The sequence below is a fragment of the Vombatus ursinus genome, unplaced genomic scaffold (genome assembly GCF_900497805.2).
Source record: "Vombatus ursinus unplaced genomic scaffold, bare-nosed wombat genome assembly UNPS02015098.1, whole genome shotgun sequence".
NCBI classification, from domain to species: domain Eukaryota; kingdom Metazoa; phylum Chordata; class Mammalia; order Diprotodontia; family Vombatidae; genus Vombatus; species Vombatus ursinus.
In genome coordinates this window covers 197,390-216,953 of record NW_020954876.1, presented here as the reverse complement: position 1 = coordinate 216,953, position 19,564 = coordinate 197,390, and the positions used below count along the sequence as shown (strand labels likewise).

The following is a 19,564-nucleotide window of genomic DNA, read 5'->3' as shown; positions in this document are numbered from 1 at the left end:
TAAAAAGGTTTGTTAGACATAGTTTCTGGGTAATTTAATCATTCTATTAATAAGGCCAGCAGGTTATTAATAACAGGGTGGTCATTTGGCCATCTCTCTTAGACCGAAGACCCTGAACGGCAGTGGGGTCACAGTTTATATGCCCTTCGAAGAGTAGGCATTCCTGAGGGATGTCAGTCAACTGGATTGATTAACACAATGGGAGGTATGGGATATATTAAAATGAAGGTGTCAGGGTATGTGACTTAGGTCATTCAAATCTTGGTCAAACATATCCATTTCCACATCACCTGTCTTGATAATAGGGAGAATCAACCTTTCATAGGACCTGTGTGAGCAAACATTATGAGCAGGAATATACCCATTAGCCCAAACTTAGAATTTCTTTTACTGTCTGATGAGATCGTGGCCTGGGGAAATCTCTGAAAGAGAATTCTCACACTGGTTGGTTTTTGTGTTTCATGTAGAGGCAGTGTAGCAGGTGTCAAAAGAGCAGTGACCTTGGACACAATGAATAGTTTGGTGGGAGAGGCAAAATACTACCTTCTATTGGAGAAAAACTAGACAAGTTCATCAATGGAGCAGGAGAGAGAAAATGAAATTCAAATTACACCCATACAGCCAACTAGTCCCCACCTACCACACCTCTACCCCTTCTGATCCACTATTTCCTTTAAGACTTTTTGCCCCTTTCTGTCTAAATCCTGTACCCATTTTGACCTTATCTTGGTATATTGACTCCTGCATAAATTGGATTTAAGTGACGCAGAGCTATACAAAGTCGTAGGCCTCACTCTGTCTTCCAGAGTCATCACAGTCCAGTGGCAAGACAGAATCAAGATGACTGGTGATGGCTCCAGATGCAGTGGATGACCTTGGCATCTTCGATGTCTAACTAATCTCTAAGTGCTCCACGGCACTTGCTTCAGCTGCCTTCGTGGCCGTTGGAACAGATTGTTCTCATCTGCCCATTCTACCAGGGGACATCTTCACATGCTTGGGGTATACACCCCCCTAACTCATCAATGGGTTTGAGACCCCTTGGTTACCCTCAGCCTGGTGTAGCCCATCTGCCGAAATGGTTTACCAAGGTGTGGCTGCTGCGCATGCCACAGCTTCTTGGAGCCACAGGTGAGAGGTGGATACCAAGGAAAGCAGCCCTGGAAAGGGCTCAGCAGCCTTCACACCAGAGACGCTGATCTTTCATGAACACCCTACACCCCATCTTGGTATATGGTGCGAGATGTTAATCTGTGCTTAGTTTCTGCCAAACCACTTTCAGTTTTTGCAGCAGTGAGTTCTTGGCCAAAAGCTTGGATCTTTGCATTTCTCAAACACTGGGTTACTATGGTTATTACCCACTGTGTATTGTGTACCTACCCTATTCCACTGATCCACCACTCTATCTCTTAGCCAGTACCAGATTGTTTTAATGATTAACACTTGGTAATATGATTTTATATCTGGTATTGCTGGGCCACTTTCCTTCATAGTTTTTCTGTTGATTTCCTTAATATTCTTGAACTTTTCTTCTTTCAAATGAATTTTGTTATGTTTTTCTAGCTTTATAAACATTTTTGGTAGTTTGATTAGTATGGCACTGAGTAGGTAAATTAATTTAGGCAGAATTGTAATTTTTATTATATATTGGCTCAGTCTACCCATAAGCAACTAATATTTCTCAAAGTGTTTAGATCTAATATCATTCGTGTGAAAAGTATTTTGGAATTTTGTTCATATGGTTCCTGGGTTTCTCTTGGCACTTAGGCTCTGAAGTATTTTATATTGTTTATGATTATTTTAAATGAAATTTCTCTTTCTATCTCTTCCTGTTGGATTTTGTTGGTAATATATAGGAATGCTGATGATTTATGTGGGTTTATTTTATATCTTGAAACTTTGCTAAACTTGTTAATTAATTTCCACTAGTTTTTTAGTTGATTCTCCAAAGAGTGACAGTTTTATTTCCTCATTGCATACTCTAATATCTTCAATTTCTTTTCTTGTCTTATTGCTATAGCTAGAATTTCTAGAACATTGAATAATAGAGGTGATAATGGACATCCTTGCTTCACCCTTTATGTTATGGGGAAGGCTTCTAGCTTATCCCCATTACAGCTAATTCTTGCCGGTGCTTTTAGATATCATTGGTTTTAGATCACTGCTGATAGCTTTAGATATCACTTATTTTAAGGTAAGCTCAATTTGTTACTATGCTCTCTAGTGTTTTCAATAGGAATGATTGTTTTATTTTGTCAAAATCTTTTTCTGGATCTATTGAGATAGTCATAGGATTTTTGTTGTTTTTTGTTATTGATATGATCAATTATGCTGATAGTTTTCCTAATATTGAACCAGTCCTACATTCCTGGTATAAATCCCACCTGGTATATGATATATGGTGTATGATCTTTAAGATCTTTTGCTGTAATCTCCTTGTATTTTATTTAAAAATTTTGCATCAATGTTCATTAGGGAAATTGGTCTGCAGTTTTCTTTCTCTGTTTTTACTCCCTCTAGGTATCAGCACCATATTTAAGGAATTTAGTAAGACTCCTTCTTTGCCTATTTTCCCAAATAATTTATACATTATTGGAATTAATAATTCTTCAAATGTTTGATAGAATTCACCTGTGATTCCACTTGTGGGAATTTTTTTCTTAGGTAGCTCATAGGTTCTATTTCCTGTTCTGTTAAACTGGGCAATTTATATTTTCATAAATATTCACCCATTTTACTTAGCTCATTAGATTAATTGGCATGTAATTGGACAAAATAGCTCCTAATAATTGCTTTAATTTCATTTTCAATAGTAGTGAATTCACTCTACATTTTTGATACTAGTAATGTGGTTTTCAGGCAGCTAAATGGTGCAATGGGTAGAGTGCTGGGCCTGGTGTCAGGAAGACCTGAGTTCAAATCCAACTTCAAACACTTACTAGATGTGTGACCCTGGAAAAATCATTTAATCATCTTTGCCTCAGTTTCCTCATCTGTAGAATGAGCTACACAAGGAAATGGTAAACCACTCCAGTATCCTTGCCAAGAAAACCCCAAAAAGGATCATGAAGAATTGAATATGACTGAAAATGACTGAACAAGAAGAAAAATTTGCCTTTCTTCTTTCTTTTTCAAAATCCAATTAACCAATGTTTTTTCTATTTTTTTTTCATAAAATAAGCTCCTAGTTTTATTTACTAGTTCAATGTCTTTTTTTCTCCTTTCAATTTTATTAATCTCTTTTTTGATTTTCAGGATTTCTAATTTGGTGTTAAAATTTTCCAGTTTTATTTTAGTTGCATGCCCAATTCATTGATCGCTTTCTCTATTTTATTGATGTAAGCATTTAGAGATTTCAATTTTCTCCTTAGATGATAATATTTTAGATGATAAATTTTGACATGTTGTCTCGTTGTTGTCATTCTCTTTAATGAAATTGTTGATTTTTTCTATGATTTGTTCTTTGACCCATTCATTCTTTAGGATTCGATTATTTAGTTTCCAACTAATTTTATTCTATATATTCACAGCCCTTTATTGAATATAATTTTTATTGTGTTATGATCTAAAAAGGATGCACTTAATACTTTTACTTTTCTGCATTTGATTGGGAGGTTTTTATTTCCTAATACACAATCAATTTACTGCTAAGAAAAAGGTATATACCTTTCTGTTTTTGTTCAATTTTCTCCACAGGTCTCTCATATTGTTATCATATTAAATTTTTATCTATCTATCTAATATCTATCATTTTAAGTTTTCTAAAATTCTCTGTCTCCTTAACTTCTTGTTTATTTTATGGTTACATTTGTCTAGTTCTGAGAAGGGGAGGTTGAGGACCCTCACTAGGATAGTTTTGCTATTTCCTCCTGTAACTCATTTAACTTTTCTTTTAAGAATTGGGATGCTATACCATTTGGTGCATATATGTTTAGTATTGCTATTACTTCATTGTCTGATACCTTTTAGCAAAATGTAGTTTCCCTGCTTATCCCTTTTAATTAGATCTATTTTGCTTTTACTTTGTCTGAGGCCATGATTGCTAGCCTTGCTTTTTTCCCCCTTAGCTGAAGCATAATAGATTCTGTTCCAGCCTTTTACCTTTATTCTGTGTGTGTCTCTTTGCTTCAAGTATGTTTCTTGTAAACAACGTATTTTCAGATTCTGGTTTTTAATCTACTCTGCTACCTTCTTCTGTTTTATGAGTGAGTTCATCCCATTCACATTCACAGTTATGATTATTATGTTTTCCCTTCCATCCTATATCTCCCCTGCTTTGTTTATCCTTCTTTCTCTCTTCTTTCACCCCGTCCCTCCTCAAAAGTCTGTTTTGTTTCAGATCATCACCTCCCCCGATTTGTCCTCCCTTCTATGAGCCTCTCCTCCTTCTCTTATCCTATTTCCTTCCTACTTCCCTGGAGGACAAGATAGATTTCTATACCCAAAGGAATGTGTATGTTACTCCCTTTTTGAGCTAGTTCCAACGACAGTGAAGGCATTGACCCTAACATTCCTACCCCACCCCCACCACCTTTCCCCTCATTTTAAAAGTTCTTCCTTTCCTGCCTCTTTTATGTAAGATAATCTACCCATTCTATGTCTCCCTTCCTTTTTCTCACCCTGTTCATTGTATTTTTAAAAATCATCCCATCAAGTACTCAATTCACTTCCCTGTTCTCAGTCTATGTAGATTCCTTCTAACTGCCCTAATAATCATGAAATTCTTAGAAGTTACAAGTATCATCTTTCCATATAGGAATGCAAACAGTTTAACCTTATTGAAACCCTTATGATTTCTCTTTTTTCTTTACTTTTTTATGCTTCTCTTGAGACTTGTATTTGACAGTCAGATTTTCTATCCCACTGCTTGAAAGTCCTCTATTTAATTAAGTATTCATTTGTTTTCTCCCTGAAGGATTATACTCAGTTTTTCTAGGTAGGGGATGCTTGGTTGTAATCCTTTCTCCTTTGCGATCTAGAATATCACGTTCTGATCTTCTTATGAAGAAGCTGCTAAATGTTCTGTGATCCAGACTGTGGCTCCACACTATCTGAATTGTTTCTTTCTGGTTGCTTGCAGTATTTTCTCACTGATCTGGGAGCTCTGGAATTTCACTATAATATTCTTGTGAGGTTGCATTTTGGGGATCTCTTTCAGGAGGTGAGGACCACCAACCACTCTTACTGCAGCCAAAGATCCGAACTCTTGGGGCCACAATCCCATTCTTACTTTCTACTGCTGCTCCAGTCAAAAGACAGGAGTTTTCAGACAAGCTCCCAGCTGGCCAGGCCTCTGCCAAGATTAACCAGAAGGTGATTTTTTTTTCCCCACTTAATAATATTTTATTTTTTTCCAACTACATATGAAGATAGTTTTTAATATTCACTTTTATAAGATTTTGGGTTCCAAGTTCTTTTTCTCCCTCCCTCTCCTCTCCCCTCCCCAAGATGGCAAGCAATCTGATATATGTTATACATGTACAATAATGTTAAACATATTTCCTTTGTTCCTCATTCTTGAAGAGGACCATGACATCAGGGGCATGATACCGTGACATACAAGTGAATTGATTTAAATGAGGAAGGGCTGTGCAAAGTCAGCAGCCTCACTGTCTCCTCCAGAGCCATCTGGGTCCAGTGGCAAGAAATAAAGCAGGACAACTGGAGATGGCCTTGGACGCAATGGGAGACGTTGGCTTTTTTAAGCTAATTGTCTTTAACGGGTCTCAGTTTGACTCCTTGAGATAGTAGAAGCTGAGACCTCAGGAGGAGTCAGTTTTCCGATTCTTGCTACATCTCACTTGCTTCACACCACTTAAGCAAACAGAAAGCTTCACTACTCCCTGGCAAACAAGAACATCCCAAGATTTGGGAACTTAGGTGAAATTCCTTAGCTCAGTTGCCAAATCCAACAGTAATGGAAAGTTGTTCCCTAATACACCCTCCTAGAAGGAATCACTACAAGCATGTAGTTGATTCTCAATTATCAGAGAACAGATCAGCGGGGTGGGGCTGGGGGGGAAGCATCTTCCTCCCTTCTGCTACCCACACAGGTCTCACGGTTCTCACAGACCCTAAAACACCAGCTCCCAGCTATCAGTCTTGACAAGTGACTAGATCACAGGGCTACCTGACCTTACCCTAGCAGGTTTGGGGATTAGCTCTCCTTGCTGGTTCATGTTGAGAAAAGAATCAGAACAAAAAGGAAAAAACACTAGAAAGAAAAAACAAAAACAAAAAAGAAAGTAGTATGCCTTGATCTGCATTCAGACTCCATAGTTCTTTCTTGGGATGTGGACAGCATTTTCCATCATGAGGCCTTTGGAGAGGTCTTAGATCCTTGTACTGCTGAGAAGAGCTAAGTCTATCAAAGTTGGTCATCACACAACACAGCCATTACTGTGTACAATGTTCTTCTGGTTCTGCTCACTTCACTCAGCATCAGACCATACAAGTCTTTCCAGGTTTTTCTGAAGCCAGCCTGCTCATCATTTCTTATGGAACAAGAGTATTCCATTACATTCATATACCACAGCTTGTTCAGCCATTCCCCTATTGATGGGCATTCCCTCAATTTCCAATTCTTTGCTACCACAAAAAGAGCTGCTATAAACATTTTTGTACATGTGCGTCCTTTTCCTATTTGTATGATCTCTCTGGGATACAGCCCTAGAAGTGCTATTGCTGGGTCAAAGGGTATTTACAGTTTATAGTTCCAAATTGCTCTCCAGAATGGTTGGATCAGTTCACAACTCTGCCAACAATGCATTAGTGTTCCCATTTTGGGAAGCTGATCTCTGAACACACCAACAGGATGACTACCCAATCATTTCTATGATGCAGAGTCCAGTGTTCTCAGCTGGGAACATCTCAGCCATTTATCAAAACCTTTAAGCCCCCTCTGCAGTCCTGCCTGGGGACACTTATGGGGACAGAAACCAAGGAAAGCCCCTTTCCCTCCACGTACCCCAGGCTGGGTACATGGACGTCCTAGGGTTCGTTTTATTTGCAGGATGTAGAGAGACAAGTGCTTTAAATACTGGAAAGCTGAAAAAAGGACCCCAAGACTGGCCATGGGAACATATGATTGCCCCTGCAACCTGCCCAGCACCAAGTCTGACTTGAGCAGGCAGAAGCCCTGATTGTTGTGATCAGGCTGCGAGTGTTGGGGCAGAAGAGAGGGGCAGGGGGGAGGGGGGCACCCTTAGTATGGCATCAAGGTCAGGAGGCTGAGGATGGGCATAGGTGGCAGCAGGAGGGAGTGTGGGACCTGGATTCAGGTCTAGCCCCAGACACTGCAACAAGTGTGCCTCAGTTTCCCCTCTGTGCAATGGCTGTGGTGAAGGTCCAAGGACACAGGGCGTGTACAGAGCTTGGCAAACCAATGCCAATGACCAGCGACTCTTCTGGGAAGGAGGGACCATCGATGGGGGGGGGAGGGGCAGGTCTGGGGAGGACAGGGGTCATCCCTTCCTCTGCTGTCTCCCCCCGCCCCTTGGGGAACGCAGGGGCCTCTCCTCGGCAGGCAGAGCTGGGGGGAAGGGGGTGCTCCTGGAGGAAGCACCGCAAAGCCAAAGGCGCGGCGGGGAATCAGATCCAGGACCCCGGGCGATCTCGGAGAGACCCCGGCCCGAGGGGCCGCGCGGGGGCTGGGGCTGACCTGGGGCAGCCCTGGGCCCATTTCCTGGAGCCAGAGAATGAGGCTGCCGGGCCTCCCGCAGCGCCCTGGGGCTGCCCAACGTAACAGGGAGCACCCGGCTCAAGACAGCGCAGGGCGGGGGGAGGGGGGTGGGGGGGGTGGGAGAGAGTGAAATCTGACGTAGCGGCGGCGCCTCTGATTGGCTTAAAGTTCTAGGCTACGCCAGGAGGGAGGAGCCATCTCCAGCTCCATTGAAACTGGGGGGAGGGGGCGTGGCCTCGGAAATGAGAAGGCCACGCCCCCCTGGCGGGGGCCAATCGGCGCCGTCCTCGCCGAAGGAGAGACTGCGCAGGCGCGGAAGTTGCCTGTCCACTTGCGTGTGGAAGCCAGGCGAGGCTGAGGTCGTGCCTGGGTCCGGGGCGAGGTGAGGGGCGGGGACCGGATGGGAGGCCAGGGGCCCCGCCCCTCCCGACTCCTTGCCTCAGTTGGCTCGTCCCTGAAATGGGGTGAAGGCCCCTGGATCCTGGGGGGGGGTCAGTGAGGTGGGACCGCCCCGCCCCCTCCCCGTTCTTCTGTCTTTCCCTTCTCCCCCCTCGCTTCCTTCCCCTCCTTTATTTCCCCCTCTCCCCCCTTCTCTCCCTTTCTACCCCCCATGCCGGGCTCCCCTTCCCTCTCCTGCCCCCCAGAACCCCCACTCTGACATGAATGTCTTTGGCCTCCCCCACCCCCCTGCATTTCTAGGGTTCAGATCCCCTGGGAAAGGCGCCTCTAGCCCCAGGGCCCCCCTACTCCCAGATGTCACCGCCCCCTCCCTCATCACGTGACCTGGCCTTTCTGGGGGGAGGGGCACAGTCTGGGCTTTTCCCTCTCCTTGGCATCTCCAGCACCCAGAATGCAGTGAGGCATACAGTGGGCGCCTCATTGATGCACGTTGAGTTGAGTCCTGGACACAGACGGGCTGCCCCCGGTGTCACTGTGGGCATTTCCCAGGCAGAGGCAGGTCTGGGGGGGAGGGGGGAGGGCCCCCCCCCCCCCCATGGCTGCCTTTTCCTTTCCAGCAGGGGCCTGGGTGCGAGCCAGAGCGCGGAGCAGGAAGGCGCGCAGCATGGGCCCCGAGTTCCTCCCCAGCAGGCCCCCCCAGGTAAGCAGCGTTGCCCTCTCTGCCAGGTGTCTCAGGGCACAGTGTAGACGGGTCTTTTCTCCAATGCTCTCTGTCATCAGAGCACCTGGGGCTGATCAGCCATTCAGTCACCAAAAAACAGTGCCTGGCATCCAGTAGGCACTTAATAAAGGCTGGCTCGTCTGACTTGACTCAACATCTGGGGGGACCCTGAAAGGTGGATCTCCTGGGAGACTTTCCCTGATCCTCTCAGTGGTTACTCCCTCCCCAAATGTCCCAATCCAGTGGCCTCTTCTCAGGCCTCAGCCTCTCTTCCCTGACACTTTCATGGCCCTGCTCCCTCTGGGTCCCCTCCTCCTTCCTGTCTGACCACTCCTCCCTTCTCTGCCTCCTTTGCTGGGTCAGCATCCATGTTATGCCCTCTGTCTGGGGGGCTTGTCCAAGCTCTGACCTGGCCCTCCCTCTCTCTCTAAGCTTTCTCACTTGGGGGGTCTCATCTGTGCCATGGATTCTACTCCTGAATCTACAACAAATAAATAGGACTTTTTAAGCAGGATGTCCCATAGGCATCTCCCACTCACCATCTTCCAGGATAACAGTATCTCCCCCCAAAACCCTCGCTGTTTCTGAACCTGGCTATTCCCTTGGAGGATACCACTGTCCTCCAGGTCACCCAGGCGGGCAGCATCATTGTTCCCTCTCTCTCTCAGACCACATATGAGGTCAGCTGCCAACTTGAGTAATTTCTTTCTACATGATCTCTTGCCTGCAGATGTCCCCTCTGTCCAGTGCCCCAGCCCTCCCCCTAGTGCAGGCCCAGGCTACCTCACACACTGTGCTATTTGGTCTCTCCCTACTCCAGTTTCTCCTCCATTGAGCTGCCAAAGTCATTCTCATTCTCTTTTAAATTCAAACTACCTCATTTAAGCACACTAGTGTTTTCTTGCTCTCTGGATTGGATTTTTCTGAGTTCTCCTCTGGGAATCTTAAGTACATTTTCTATTATGTTTTCCAATTTTTCCATTTAAAATTCACATTAAATTTCAAGCCATGTACTTTTGCTTACCTTCTGTCATCAAAAGTTGTATCTCAGGCACTGAAATCTAATTGAAGAACAAGTCCATTTTGGGAGACTTCCGAGGGGGAATCTGAGCTGGTCTGGTGGACAGAGCGTTAGATGGGGTCTGGAGACAGGGATGGGAGCCATAGCTTTGAGCCTGTCTGTGAGTGTAAAGCAATCCATGAAGCCTTACTTAGCCTCTTCTTCTTCTTCTTTTTTTTTTTTTTGCCTCATTTTGCTTATCTGTGAAGTAGGGATAAGGAATACTTACCTTCCCGAGTTGATCGTGAGAAAAGTGTTGTCTGGACCAGGGCTCTTAAACTTTTTCCACTCGTGACCCTTTTAGCACTTCTTAAATTGTGGATCTTGACCCTATGGGGTCTTGACCAACAGTTTAAGAACCTCTGGTCTAGACCTTGTTTGTCAATAGGCACATGTTGTCCCCCAATTAGACTTAATTAGTTGAGGGCAGGGACTGTTTTTGCCCTTCTTTGTGTCTCCAGGGCTTAGCCTGACACAGGGTAGACCCTCTGTAAATGTTTGTTGACTTGACAATGACTATTTTTTGTTACTTGATTCAGAATCTGGTACAGCCTGAGGCTTGCAGTAAATACTCCTAAAGATTTGACTTTGAACAGTCTGAAAACTGAATATAGTAAGAATTAGTCCTAATTCCTGACCACTTGACTTCCCTTCTCACATCCATCTGGGGTATGGTCCCTGGCTAAGCACAAAGTTATTTGTTGTTTCAGGAATCAGTGACATTCAAGGATGTGGCCGTGGACTTCACCTGGGAGGAGTGGGGCTACCTGGACACCTCCCAGAAGGAGCTTTACTGGGAGGTGATGCTGGAGAACTACAGGAACCTGGTCAGCCTGGGTAAGGAGGCTCCTCTGGGGACTTGGGATCTGCCCCTGAAAGGTCGTTTGCTTCCTTCTGCTGGGGCTGGGCCTAGTGTTCAGCACTGATGCGTCGGCCTGTAAGAAAACCAAGCATTTGTTACTTACAATGAGGCCAAGAGACAGGGTTCTTGTGCTTGGCTGAAGGGCTCTTGTTTTTATATTGTGTGATCCCACTCTGGCTCTGTGTTCCTTCAGGCCAGTGAGGCTTTCTAAATTCCCCAGGAAAATACTTAAAGTCTAAGAAAGCTCCCAGATACCTCAATATTGAATGAACCAAGTGAACTCATTGTCTCTCTGAACCCAATTCCATTCTTTGTCTCGTTCCTGTATCTTCCCAGGAAAACAAACCAGATCATCCTTCAGATGTTTTCTCTATGCTCCTCCATGGCCCCCAGACTCCCTGGACCTTCCTAACTTGCTCCTAGGGGGCTGGGAGGCTTGGCTCCTCAAGTGACCCTCTTTCTGCATCCCTTTGCCATTTCCCACAACTAGGCCTTGCAGATGCCAACCTGGATGTGATCTCTCAGCTGTAGTCAGGGGAAGCGCATTGGATTCCAGTGGGCAATGTCCTAAGAACCTGCTGGCCAGGTGAGTGAGTGAGTGCCAGCTAGTTGAGTATATGACACTGCCATTAAACTGGTGATTCATCTGTGAACCCTCTAAAAATAAGCGCATTTGTGATTCTCTGGATGACTTATTTAGTCATGAGCTCTTCTCCCCACCATAGATCTGAGAGATAATTTCTCCCTACTCTTCCAGTTTGTTTGGAGGATGTCACCTTTCATACCAAAGTCAGTTAATGTGGATAAATAGAAATGGTCAGATTCTGGTTTTTTTTATTTTCCCAGAATGCAGCTGTGTTATTCCACAGAGGGTGGAAATTTGAATTGTTTTAATATTTTTTGGAAATTAAAGTGGAACTCTTTAGTCTAGGAGCTGTGTGTGTGTATATATATATATATATAAATATATATGTATATGTGTATATATATATATAAATATATATGTATATGTGTGTATATATATATATAAATATATATGTATATGTGTGTATATATATATTACTTTCTCTTCTTAGACCCTGTGGTCACGCTCCCATGACTCTTCTGAGTGTGACATTTAAATGAAAATTTTTTTTCTGGAAAGAAAACAAAAACAAAAACAAATCCCTCAAGCTGCAATGTTCCTATTGGTGTAGTGGGGCCAGCAGTCGTCCATATTTCCATCGATTGTGTGTTCTCTGTGTGGGTTTTGGCATATTAATCTAATATATATATATGAAAGGATAATCATGGTAAATGCAGGAAATTTGAGAAGCCATAAAAATTGACTTCAATTCAAGTGAGAACCATATGTAAATGGTTTGTAACAGCCAGAATGTTGGGGAAATGATATACAGACAAAAGTTTGTTCATCCAAGGAAAAGAGGTATTTCCACTTTTTCTTTCTTTCAGCTTGGGATACCAGGCCTCACACCAAGGAGTCATCTCCAGAGATGGGTATTTCTGTGGAAGACTTATCCCAACAAACACCCTCATGGGATGACCCACGCATCTCCAAGATGGGGACAGCCTGGGAGTCTTACAGCAGGTTAAAAAAAGAGCAGAGCCATGAGGAGGAACGTTCTAGACAAGGAAATGTAACCCAAACAGAACCTCCCAATGAAGTGAGAGGCTCTGAACACAGTAAATATGGCCCAGTCCTTTCTCTGCTACAGGAAGTATCTGTAGTAATGAATCTCCACAGAGGTGATAACCAGAGAAGGAGTTTCACCATTTGTTCAAACCAAAGACAGTGTAATCAAGTGTATTCACAGAAGAAATATTCTGAGGTTAACAAATGTCAGAAAGCCTTCAGTTATGATTTTGACCACATTAAAAAATATGGAATTAATGCTGAAGAGAAATTTCATGAAACTAGGAATTCTTTCCTCCCAAATAATGAACTTAGTCTATACCAGAGTACTGATACAGGAAAAAAGTGTTATGAATTGAGTAAATGTGGGAAGACATCCTGGCAGAAGGCAGATCTTACACAACACTCTAGTATTCAGAGTAAAAAGAAATCTTATAAATGCAGTGAATGTGGAAAGGCCTTCCAGCAGAAGATAAGTCTTACTCTACACTATAGGATCCATAGTGGAGAGAAACCTTTTGAATGCAGTGACTGTGGAAAGGCCTTCCATCAGAAGATCGATCTTATAAGACATTGTAGGATTCATACTGGAGAGAAACCTTTTAAATGCAGTGATTGTGGGAAAGCCTTTCCTCGGAGCACAACCCTAACTCTACATCAGAGAACTCATACTGGAGAGAAACCCTTTGAATGCAATGAATGTGGGAAGACATTCCGACAAAGCTCTAAACTTTCTCTGCACCAGAGAACTCATACAGGAATAAAACCTCACGAATGCAGTGTATGTGGGAAGGCATTCTCTCAAAAGTCTGATCTTACTCGTCATGGTAGTATTCATACGGGAGAGAAACTTTATGAATGTAATGAATGTGGAAAAGCCTTCACTCGGAATACAGGCCTTTCATTGCATAAGAGAACACATGTTCGAGAAAAATCTTTTGAATGTAATGATTGTGGGAAGGCATTCTACCGGATCACAGCACTTACTCAACATTATAGAATTCATGACGGAGAGAAATCTCATTAGTAAAATCATTGAAGCAAAACTTTTCTCTGGAAGAGACTCCTTGATAAATTTACTTAATGTTGGAAAGGAACCATGGAACTACGTGGTGCACGTGGAAAGCCTTTCAGTTAAATGCAGGAGATACAAAAACCAACAAAGACCACTCCCTACTCTGAGGGATCTTACAGTGTAATAGGAGAGGCAACCTGAAACAAGTTTGGTCCATAAAAGCTAGCTATAGAGCGAAGGGAAGGTCATCTTAGTCACCGGCTCCTGAAGTATCAGAAAAGTTCTGTGGAGGGTGGAATGTGACCTTAGGCTTCTAGGAGGGCAGGAAACAGGAAGCCGAGAGAGAGAGACAGACAGACAGACAGACAGACAGAGACAGACACAGACAGACAGTGACAGAGAGAGAATTGCAGGTATGGATGACATCCAGTGAACACTCTGAATGAATCATGAAATGGGTTCAAGGAATGGCAAACCACTCCAGTATCTTTGCCAGAAAAAAAACCAAAACCCAAAAGGGATCATGAGGAATTGGACAGGACTGAAGAACAAAGCATCCTTAATGTCCCTGGAATCGAGGCCCAAAGTGTGAGTGAGAATGTCCTTAGTTCCACACTAACCAGATCAAGAGAGATGTCCTTTGTGTTATTTCCTATATCCTGTATATAGCTTGCCTGTATATATTTGTCAATATGTCTTTCCCTTTAGACTGTAAGCTCACTGGGGCCAGGTACTGTCATTTGCCTCTTTGTATCCCCCAAACTGGAGGGCTGGGATATGATGACTGGCACGTAATAGGTACTTAATGAGTGTTTATTGCTATTGATCTCAAGAAGAGCCATCTTCCTCACAATGGCAGACACTGAAAATTCGGTGCTTTTGTTTTTAAATTGCTCTCGAAGTCCTTCATCTTTGGCTTTGTGATTATTATGACATGTAAGTTGAATACTTTCCAAGGCATAGGGCTCTCTGATCACAGAGGAAAGTCTGTCAGCCAGATCTTCTGTCTAAGCAAATTGCTTGTTCATTCCTGTGTCCTGTCAGATTTTAGCTAAAGATTTTATTCAAAATGGAGGCTCGACCTGTCCCTGAGGGGTTGACCCCACTCATAGTTTCCTAACCTAGCAAAATCCTGAATACCCTCTAAGGCCTGTCTAGGCCGCCCTATGTCCTGCCTCCCCTTATCCAGGAGTCTGTGTCTAAAGGCAGCTAGATAGCACAGTGGATAGTGTCGGGCCTGAAATCTGGGAGACTTGTTTTTGTGAGTTCAAATCTGGTCTCGTATTTACCAGCTGTGTGATTCTGGGCCTCTTGCCTCAGTTTCATCATCTGTAAAATGAGCTGGAGAAGGAAATGGCAAGCCATTCCCATATCTTTGCCAAGAAAGCTCCAGATGATGTCATGGAATTGGACCTAAGTGAAACAACTCAACATGTCTAAAGGCCTGGAGCTGTTCTGCTTTGAAACAAGCATACTGAAGCCCATGTGAGTTCAATCTCAGCCGAACAGTTTTGTTGCTTTCTGTTATTCAAGAAGGAGCCTCTGTGTCTGGGCTGGAAATTAGATCTTTCCCTTTCCTTCTGCCGAATCTGTAGCTCACAAGCCAACAGATTGTTATAAGAATACAAGTCATTTCCCAGTTGATAAATGGTCAAAGGATATGAACAGGCAGTTTTCAGATGAAAAAATTAAAGCTATCTGTTGGCATGTGAAAAAAAATGCTCGAAATCACTATTGATTAAAGAAATGCAAATAGAAGCAACTCGGAGTTACCACAGCACACCTATCAGATTGGCTAACCTGACAAAACAGGAAAATGATAAATGTTGGGGAAGGTGTGGGAAAGTTGGAACACTAATGCACTGTCAGTGGAGTTGTGAACTGATCCAACCATTCTGGAGAGCAATTTGGAACTATGTCCAAAGGGCTATAAAAACGTGCATACCCTTTGACCCAACAGTACCTCTTCTAGGTCTGTACTTCAAAGAGATCATAAAAATGGGAAACAGACCCACATGTACAAAAATATTTATAGCAGCTCTTTGTGGCAGCAAAGAATTGGAAATTGAGGGGATGCTCATCAGTTGGGGAATGGCTGAACAAGCTGTGGTATATGAGTGTAATGGAATACTAGTGTGCTATGAGAAATGACAAGCAGGCAGCCTTCAGAAAAACCTGGAAAGACTTGTATGGACTGATGCTGAGTGAAGTGAGCAGAACCAAGAGTACGTTGTGCACAGTACCGGCCACGCTGTGCAATGACTAACTTCCATAGAGTTGGCTTTTCTCAGCAATGTAAGGATCTAAGACAGCTCCAAAAGACTCATGATGGAAAATGCTATCCATAACCAGAGAAAGAACTATGGAGTCCGAATGCAGAGCGAAGCAGACTGTTTGATCTCTTTTTTCCTTTTGTTTTGCTGCTTCTTTCTCATGATTCATCCCATTGATTCTAATTCTTCTTTACAACATGACTAATGTGAAAATTACAAAAAACATACTTAAAAAGAAGCAGAAAAGGGTGGGGGGAAGGTAAGGGAGGAGGAAGTTACCCAATTTGATGAGGCAGCAGCAGCATCTTTCAGAATAATGAATTTCCCAAGAATATGAAGTCCAGTAAAGCAGTCAAGTGGTAAATGATGAATTAAATATTGAATTCTGTTTGGCTTTCAAAGCCTTTCACAGGCTGGCCCTTTCCTACCTTTTCAGTCATCCTACACCTTATTTCCTTCTGTGCACCCAAGAAGCCAGTGACACTGGCTTGACAAACTCCAGGCATTTTTTACTGGCTGTCTCCCATACCTGGAATTGTCATCTTCCTGCCTTCCTTCAAGATTCAGCTCAAAGCCCACCTTCTGCAAAAGACTTTTCCCGTTCTATTCTCCCATACATACGTACAGGCTTCCCTCTCACATCATCTCCCATCTGCATCATATATATAAATCAGAGGGAAGAACGTGAGCTCCTCAAGGGCAGGACACATGTTTTGTATCTCCAGCACTTAGCACAGTGACTAGCACGTGGTTAAGTACATAAAAAATTCCTTTTTTTTTTCTTGAGAAGCAGTTGGGATTGCATGACTTGCCTGGCGTCACACAGCTGGTAACTGTCTGGGGCTGACTCCAGGGCTGGTGCTCCATCCACCGAAGTGCTCCATAAATTCCTAATAACATACATGCTGCTGCTTCTGCTGATGTTCGTGAAAGTAGTCCCTTGAGGCATAAGAAGCGAAGAGTCCTCAGGCTTGATGAAATCCCCATTGCCTTATGAGTCAGTGTAGCTTTATGATTGCACTGGACCAGGAGTCAGGAAGACCTCAGTTCAAGTCTAGCCTGGGACACTTGCTGGTTGTGTGACTCTGGGCAAGTCGCTGAACCTCTCTCTGCTTCAGTTCGTCCACTGTAAAATGGGATAATAATAGCACTTGGGTGGTTGTGAAGATCAAATGAGATACTGTTTGTAAAGATAATATTTATAAAACTTTAACCCAGTGCCTGGTAATAAATGCTTGTTTCTTCAAAAAAGATGTTTTTTTTTGTTTGTTATTTTGCCATTCTGTTTCATTAGAAAACTTTGTTGATGTGGCATATTCCAAAGTATAGGGGATTGGAGAAACAGGGAGAGCTGGAGGTAACATGGAGAGAGAAGGGGCAAGGTCAGTGGGAGCTGGTGAATGATGAAAGCACAGAAGACTCCACTAGAGACAAGAATTAAAAAAGGGAAGGTTCAGAAGCAAGAGTGGTGGGAATGACTGATGGCGAGATCTAATGGTCATAGGTGAGAAGCAAGGGTCCTGCATCTTGTGGGAAGGAGAGAAGGAAGGAAGAAAGGAAGGGAGGGAGGAAGGAGGCAGGGAGGGAGGGAAAGAAAGCAGGCTTATGGAACTAAGGGACCTAAGAGGTACCCTCCTGGGTACTCGTGACTGTTCTTGGGGCTCGCACTGATCACTATGACTGTAAAAGCTGAGATCCCTGTAAGCCGCTCCAGACAGCCTAGGACCATGAGAGCTATGAAGGGTCTTTTCTTTCTCCACAATTCCAGGGTTCCAGTACCTGCCCCCGATTTTTGCATCTGGAATCCCTGAGCCCTGCTCCTCTGGCACATGGGCTGCTGGCAGCAGCGCTGCCCTCTCCCCTTTGGGTGGTGCTGAAGAAGCCTGATGAGATCCAGAGACCAAGCTTACAGATCACCTTCAGTTTAGAACCGGTTATGATTCTCCAAGGTTTATGCTAACTTCCCTTGAAAACTTCTAAAACTTCAGCTCTGCCTATCAGTGCCTGACTTAAAAGAACCGAAGGCAATAAATCTACTTTACCTCTGCCAAAAGAAGTCTTTCCAGCTAGCTGGCTAACCACCCAGGAACCAGCATTTCCCTACTGAATGTCCCTGGGCAGGGATCTTCACCAGGTTTGCTGACAGCTGACTGACAAATGGGCCCAAGAGCTGTTTTCTAGGAACAGGGTCTGGCTTGGGGGAACACCCCCCCCTCCCCCGTCTTGGCCTTCTCTCAGCAAGCCCCTCAAAGAGAGGACTGGTCTCCTGCTGGCCCCTTTGGCCCCTGGGCTGAGGAGAGGTCAAGCTTTTCTTTGAATGCTGAACACACTTTCTCACACCACTGGGAAGGAAGTAAACTGCCCTGTATGTTTTCTCTTGTCAAGGAGGGTCTGAGGCCTGAGAGTGAGGGTGGGGTTGGGTAGGGGTGGAGTGGAGCCTCCTACATGGGCCCCCTCCTCAACCTCATCCCAATGTCAGCCAGGCAGGGCTCAGGTCACTGGCACTGAGCTGCCTTTCCAAAAGGAAAATCAAAAGCTCATGAGGATCTGCTTTCCTTAGCCTGTTGGGAAGGATGGGAGCCCTGTGTGGCCTTCCCAAGAAAACAAAGCCTGGTCTAGAGAGTGGTCGGTAGGTCCCCAAGAGCCTCTGCTTGTCCACCACCTCCTCCAGTGACCTCGTGGGGCCCCTTCTCACACGGCAGGCCTTGACTTAAGCACCCTCACCTCCAGCATGTTAATGATCACTTAGTTATAATCGGATGGAGCTTTACCGAGCGACTTTCACCCACCAGTGATTTCCTTTGGTTCTTGTAACCGCTCCTGTGAAGAAGGCAGAGCAGGGACCATCTTAGACCAGTGGGGAAACTGAGGCCTGGAGAGCAAGGGACTTACCCAAGCTCATGCTGCTCACTGGTGGCAAAACTGGGAGCAGATGCCTGATCTCCTGACTCTGGGGTCAGGGCCCTTCTGTCTGGGATCTAGGGGCACTGTTAAAGGAAAGACTTCCCTGGGACGTGAAGGGGCCTTGGGAACACAGGCAGGCCTTGTCCAGGGGCATCCATCACGGTCCCTCTCCCTATGCCCGCCTGCCTTCCCCAGCCGACCGCAGGCCCTCATTAGCACCTGCCTGCAAGAGCATCTCTGTCTTCCTCTGTATCCCCAGAACTTAACCGCCCAGTGTCCGGCACTTAGTAGGCACTGAATTAATGCTTGTTGATTGGTCTTTGACGCCTTCTGGATTTTCCTCCCCAAATCCCTACACTTTCTACGTGCACGGTGCAAAGAAGCATTCGAGTCCAAGAGGGCAGGGATTAGTTCCCTCCTTGTCTTGTCTCCCCAGGGCCTGGCACGGTGCCTGGCACCAAGTGGGCAGGAACTAAGAATTAAAAGGGTTGTTGATTGACTAGCGGATCCATCTTGACACTTGCTACAAATGACACCAGCAGGAAGTTGCAGCGCCACATAGTGCAGCCCTGACGAGGGCAGCATGCACGGGATGGACCAGAATCTGTAGCCCTGGAGAGAACTGGGAAATCAGGGAGATCGCAGAGCCTTGGGACTCTCTCTTGTACCTACTTACAGAAGTAGCCCCAGAGCCTGCACACAGTTGGTGCTTAATAAATGCACAATGACTTGTACTACCCCAGGCCAACCCTGAACGGGCCCTGCTCGCTCCCTCCTCTGGGCCTCTGCAGGATGTCTTTGCTGCGGAATGTCTACCCTTCCTGTAAATTCTCATGCAGACGTCATCGCTTCCTTAACAACGACAGCTAACATTTATATAGCACCTACTGTGTGTCAGGCACTGTGCTAAAAGCATTCTTACAAATATTATCTCATTTGAGCCTCACGCCCCTGGGGAGGGGCAGGTGCTAGATTTCTTCCCATTTCACAGATGAGGAAACCGAGGCAGTCAGCGT

At 44.6% G+C, this 19,564-nt stretch overlaps 1 protein-coding gene across 1 annotated transcript; it reads left to right on the top strand.

Annotated features, from left to right (window-relative positions):
• Positions 1–8,025: 8,025 nt before the first annotated feature.
• Positions 8,026–15,057, top strand: LOC114031187 (zinc finger protein 501-like). The gene is made up of 4 exons (XM_027846204.1): positions 8,026–8,063; positions 8,698–8,780; positions 10,572–10,698; positions 12,176–15,057. Exons 2-4 carry the CDS (start codon positions 8,745–8,747, stop codon positions 13,381–13,383), a joined length of 1,371 nt encoding a protein of 456 aa, XP_027702005.1. The 5' UTR covers positions 8,026–8,063; positions 8,698–8,744; the 3' UTR covers positions 13,384–15,057.
• Positions 15,058–19,564: the final 4,507 nt, after the last annotated feature.

Excerpts from the sequence above, each read along its gene's own strand:
- LOC114031187 (XM_027846204.1), top strand. The coding sequence starts at position 8,745 with ATGGGCCCCGAGTTCCTCCCCAGCAGGCCCCCCCAG. Across the intron at positions 8,781-10,571 it reads TCCCCAGCAGGCCCCCCCAG|GAATCAGTGACATTCAAGGA; the intron begins GTAAGCAGCGTT and ends TTGTTGTTTCAG. Across the intron at positions 10,699-12,175 it reads CAGGAACCTGGTCAGCCTGG|CTTGGGATACCAGGCCTCAC; the intron begins GTAAGGAGGCTC and ends TCTTTCTTTCAG.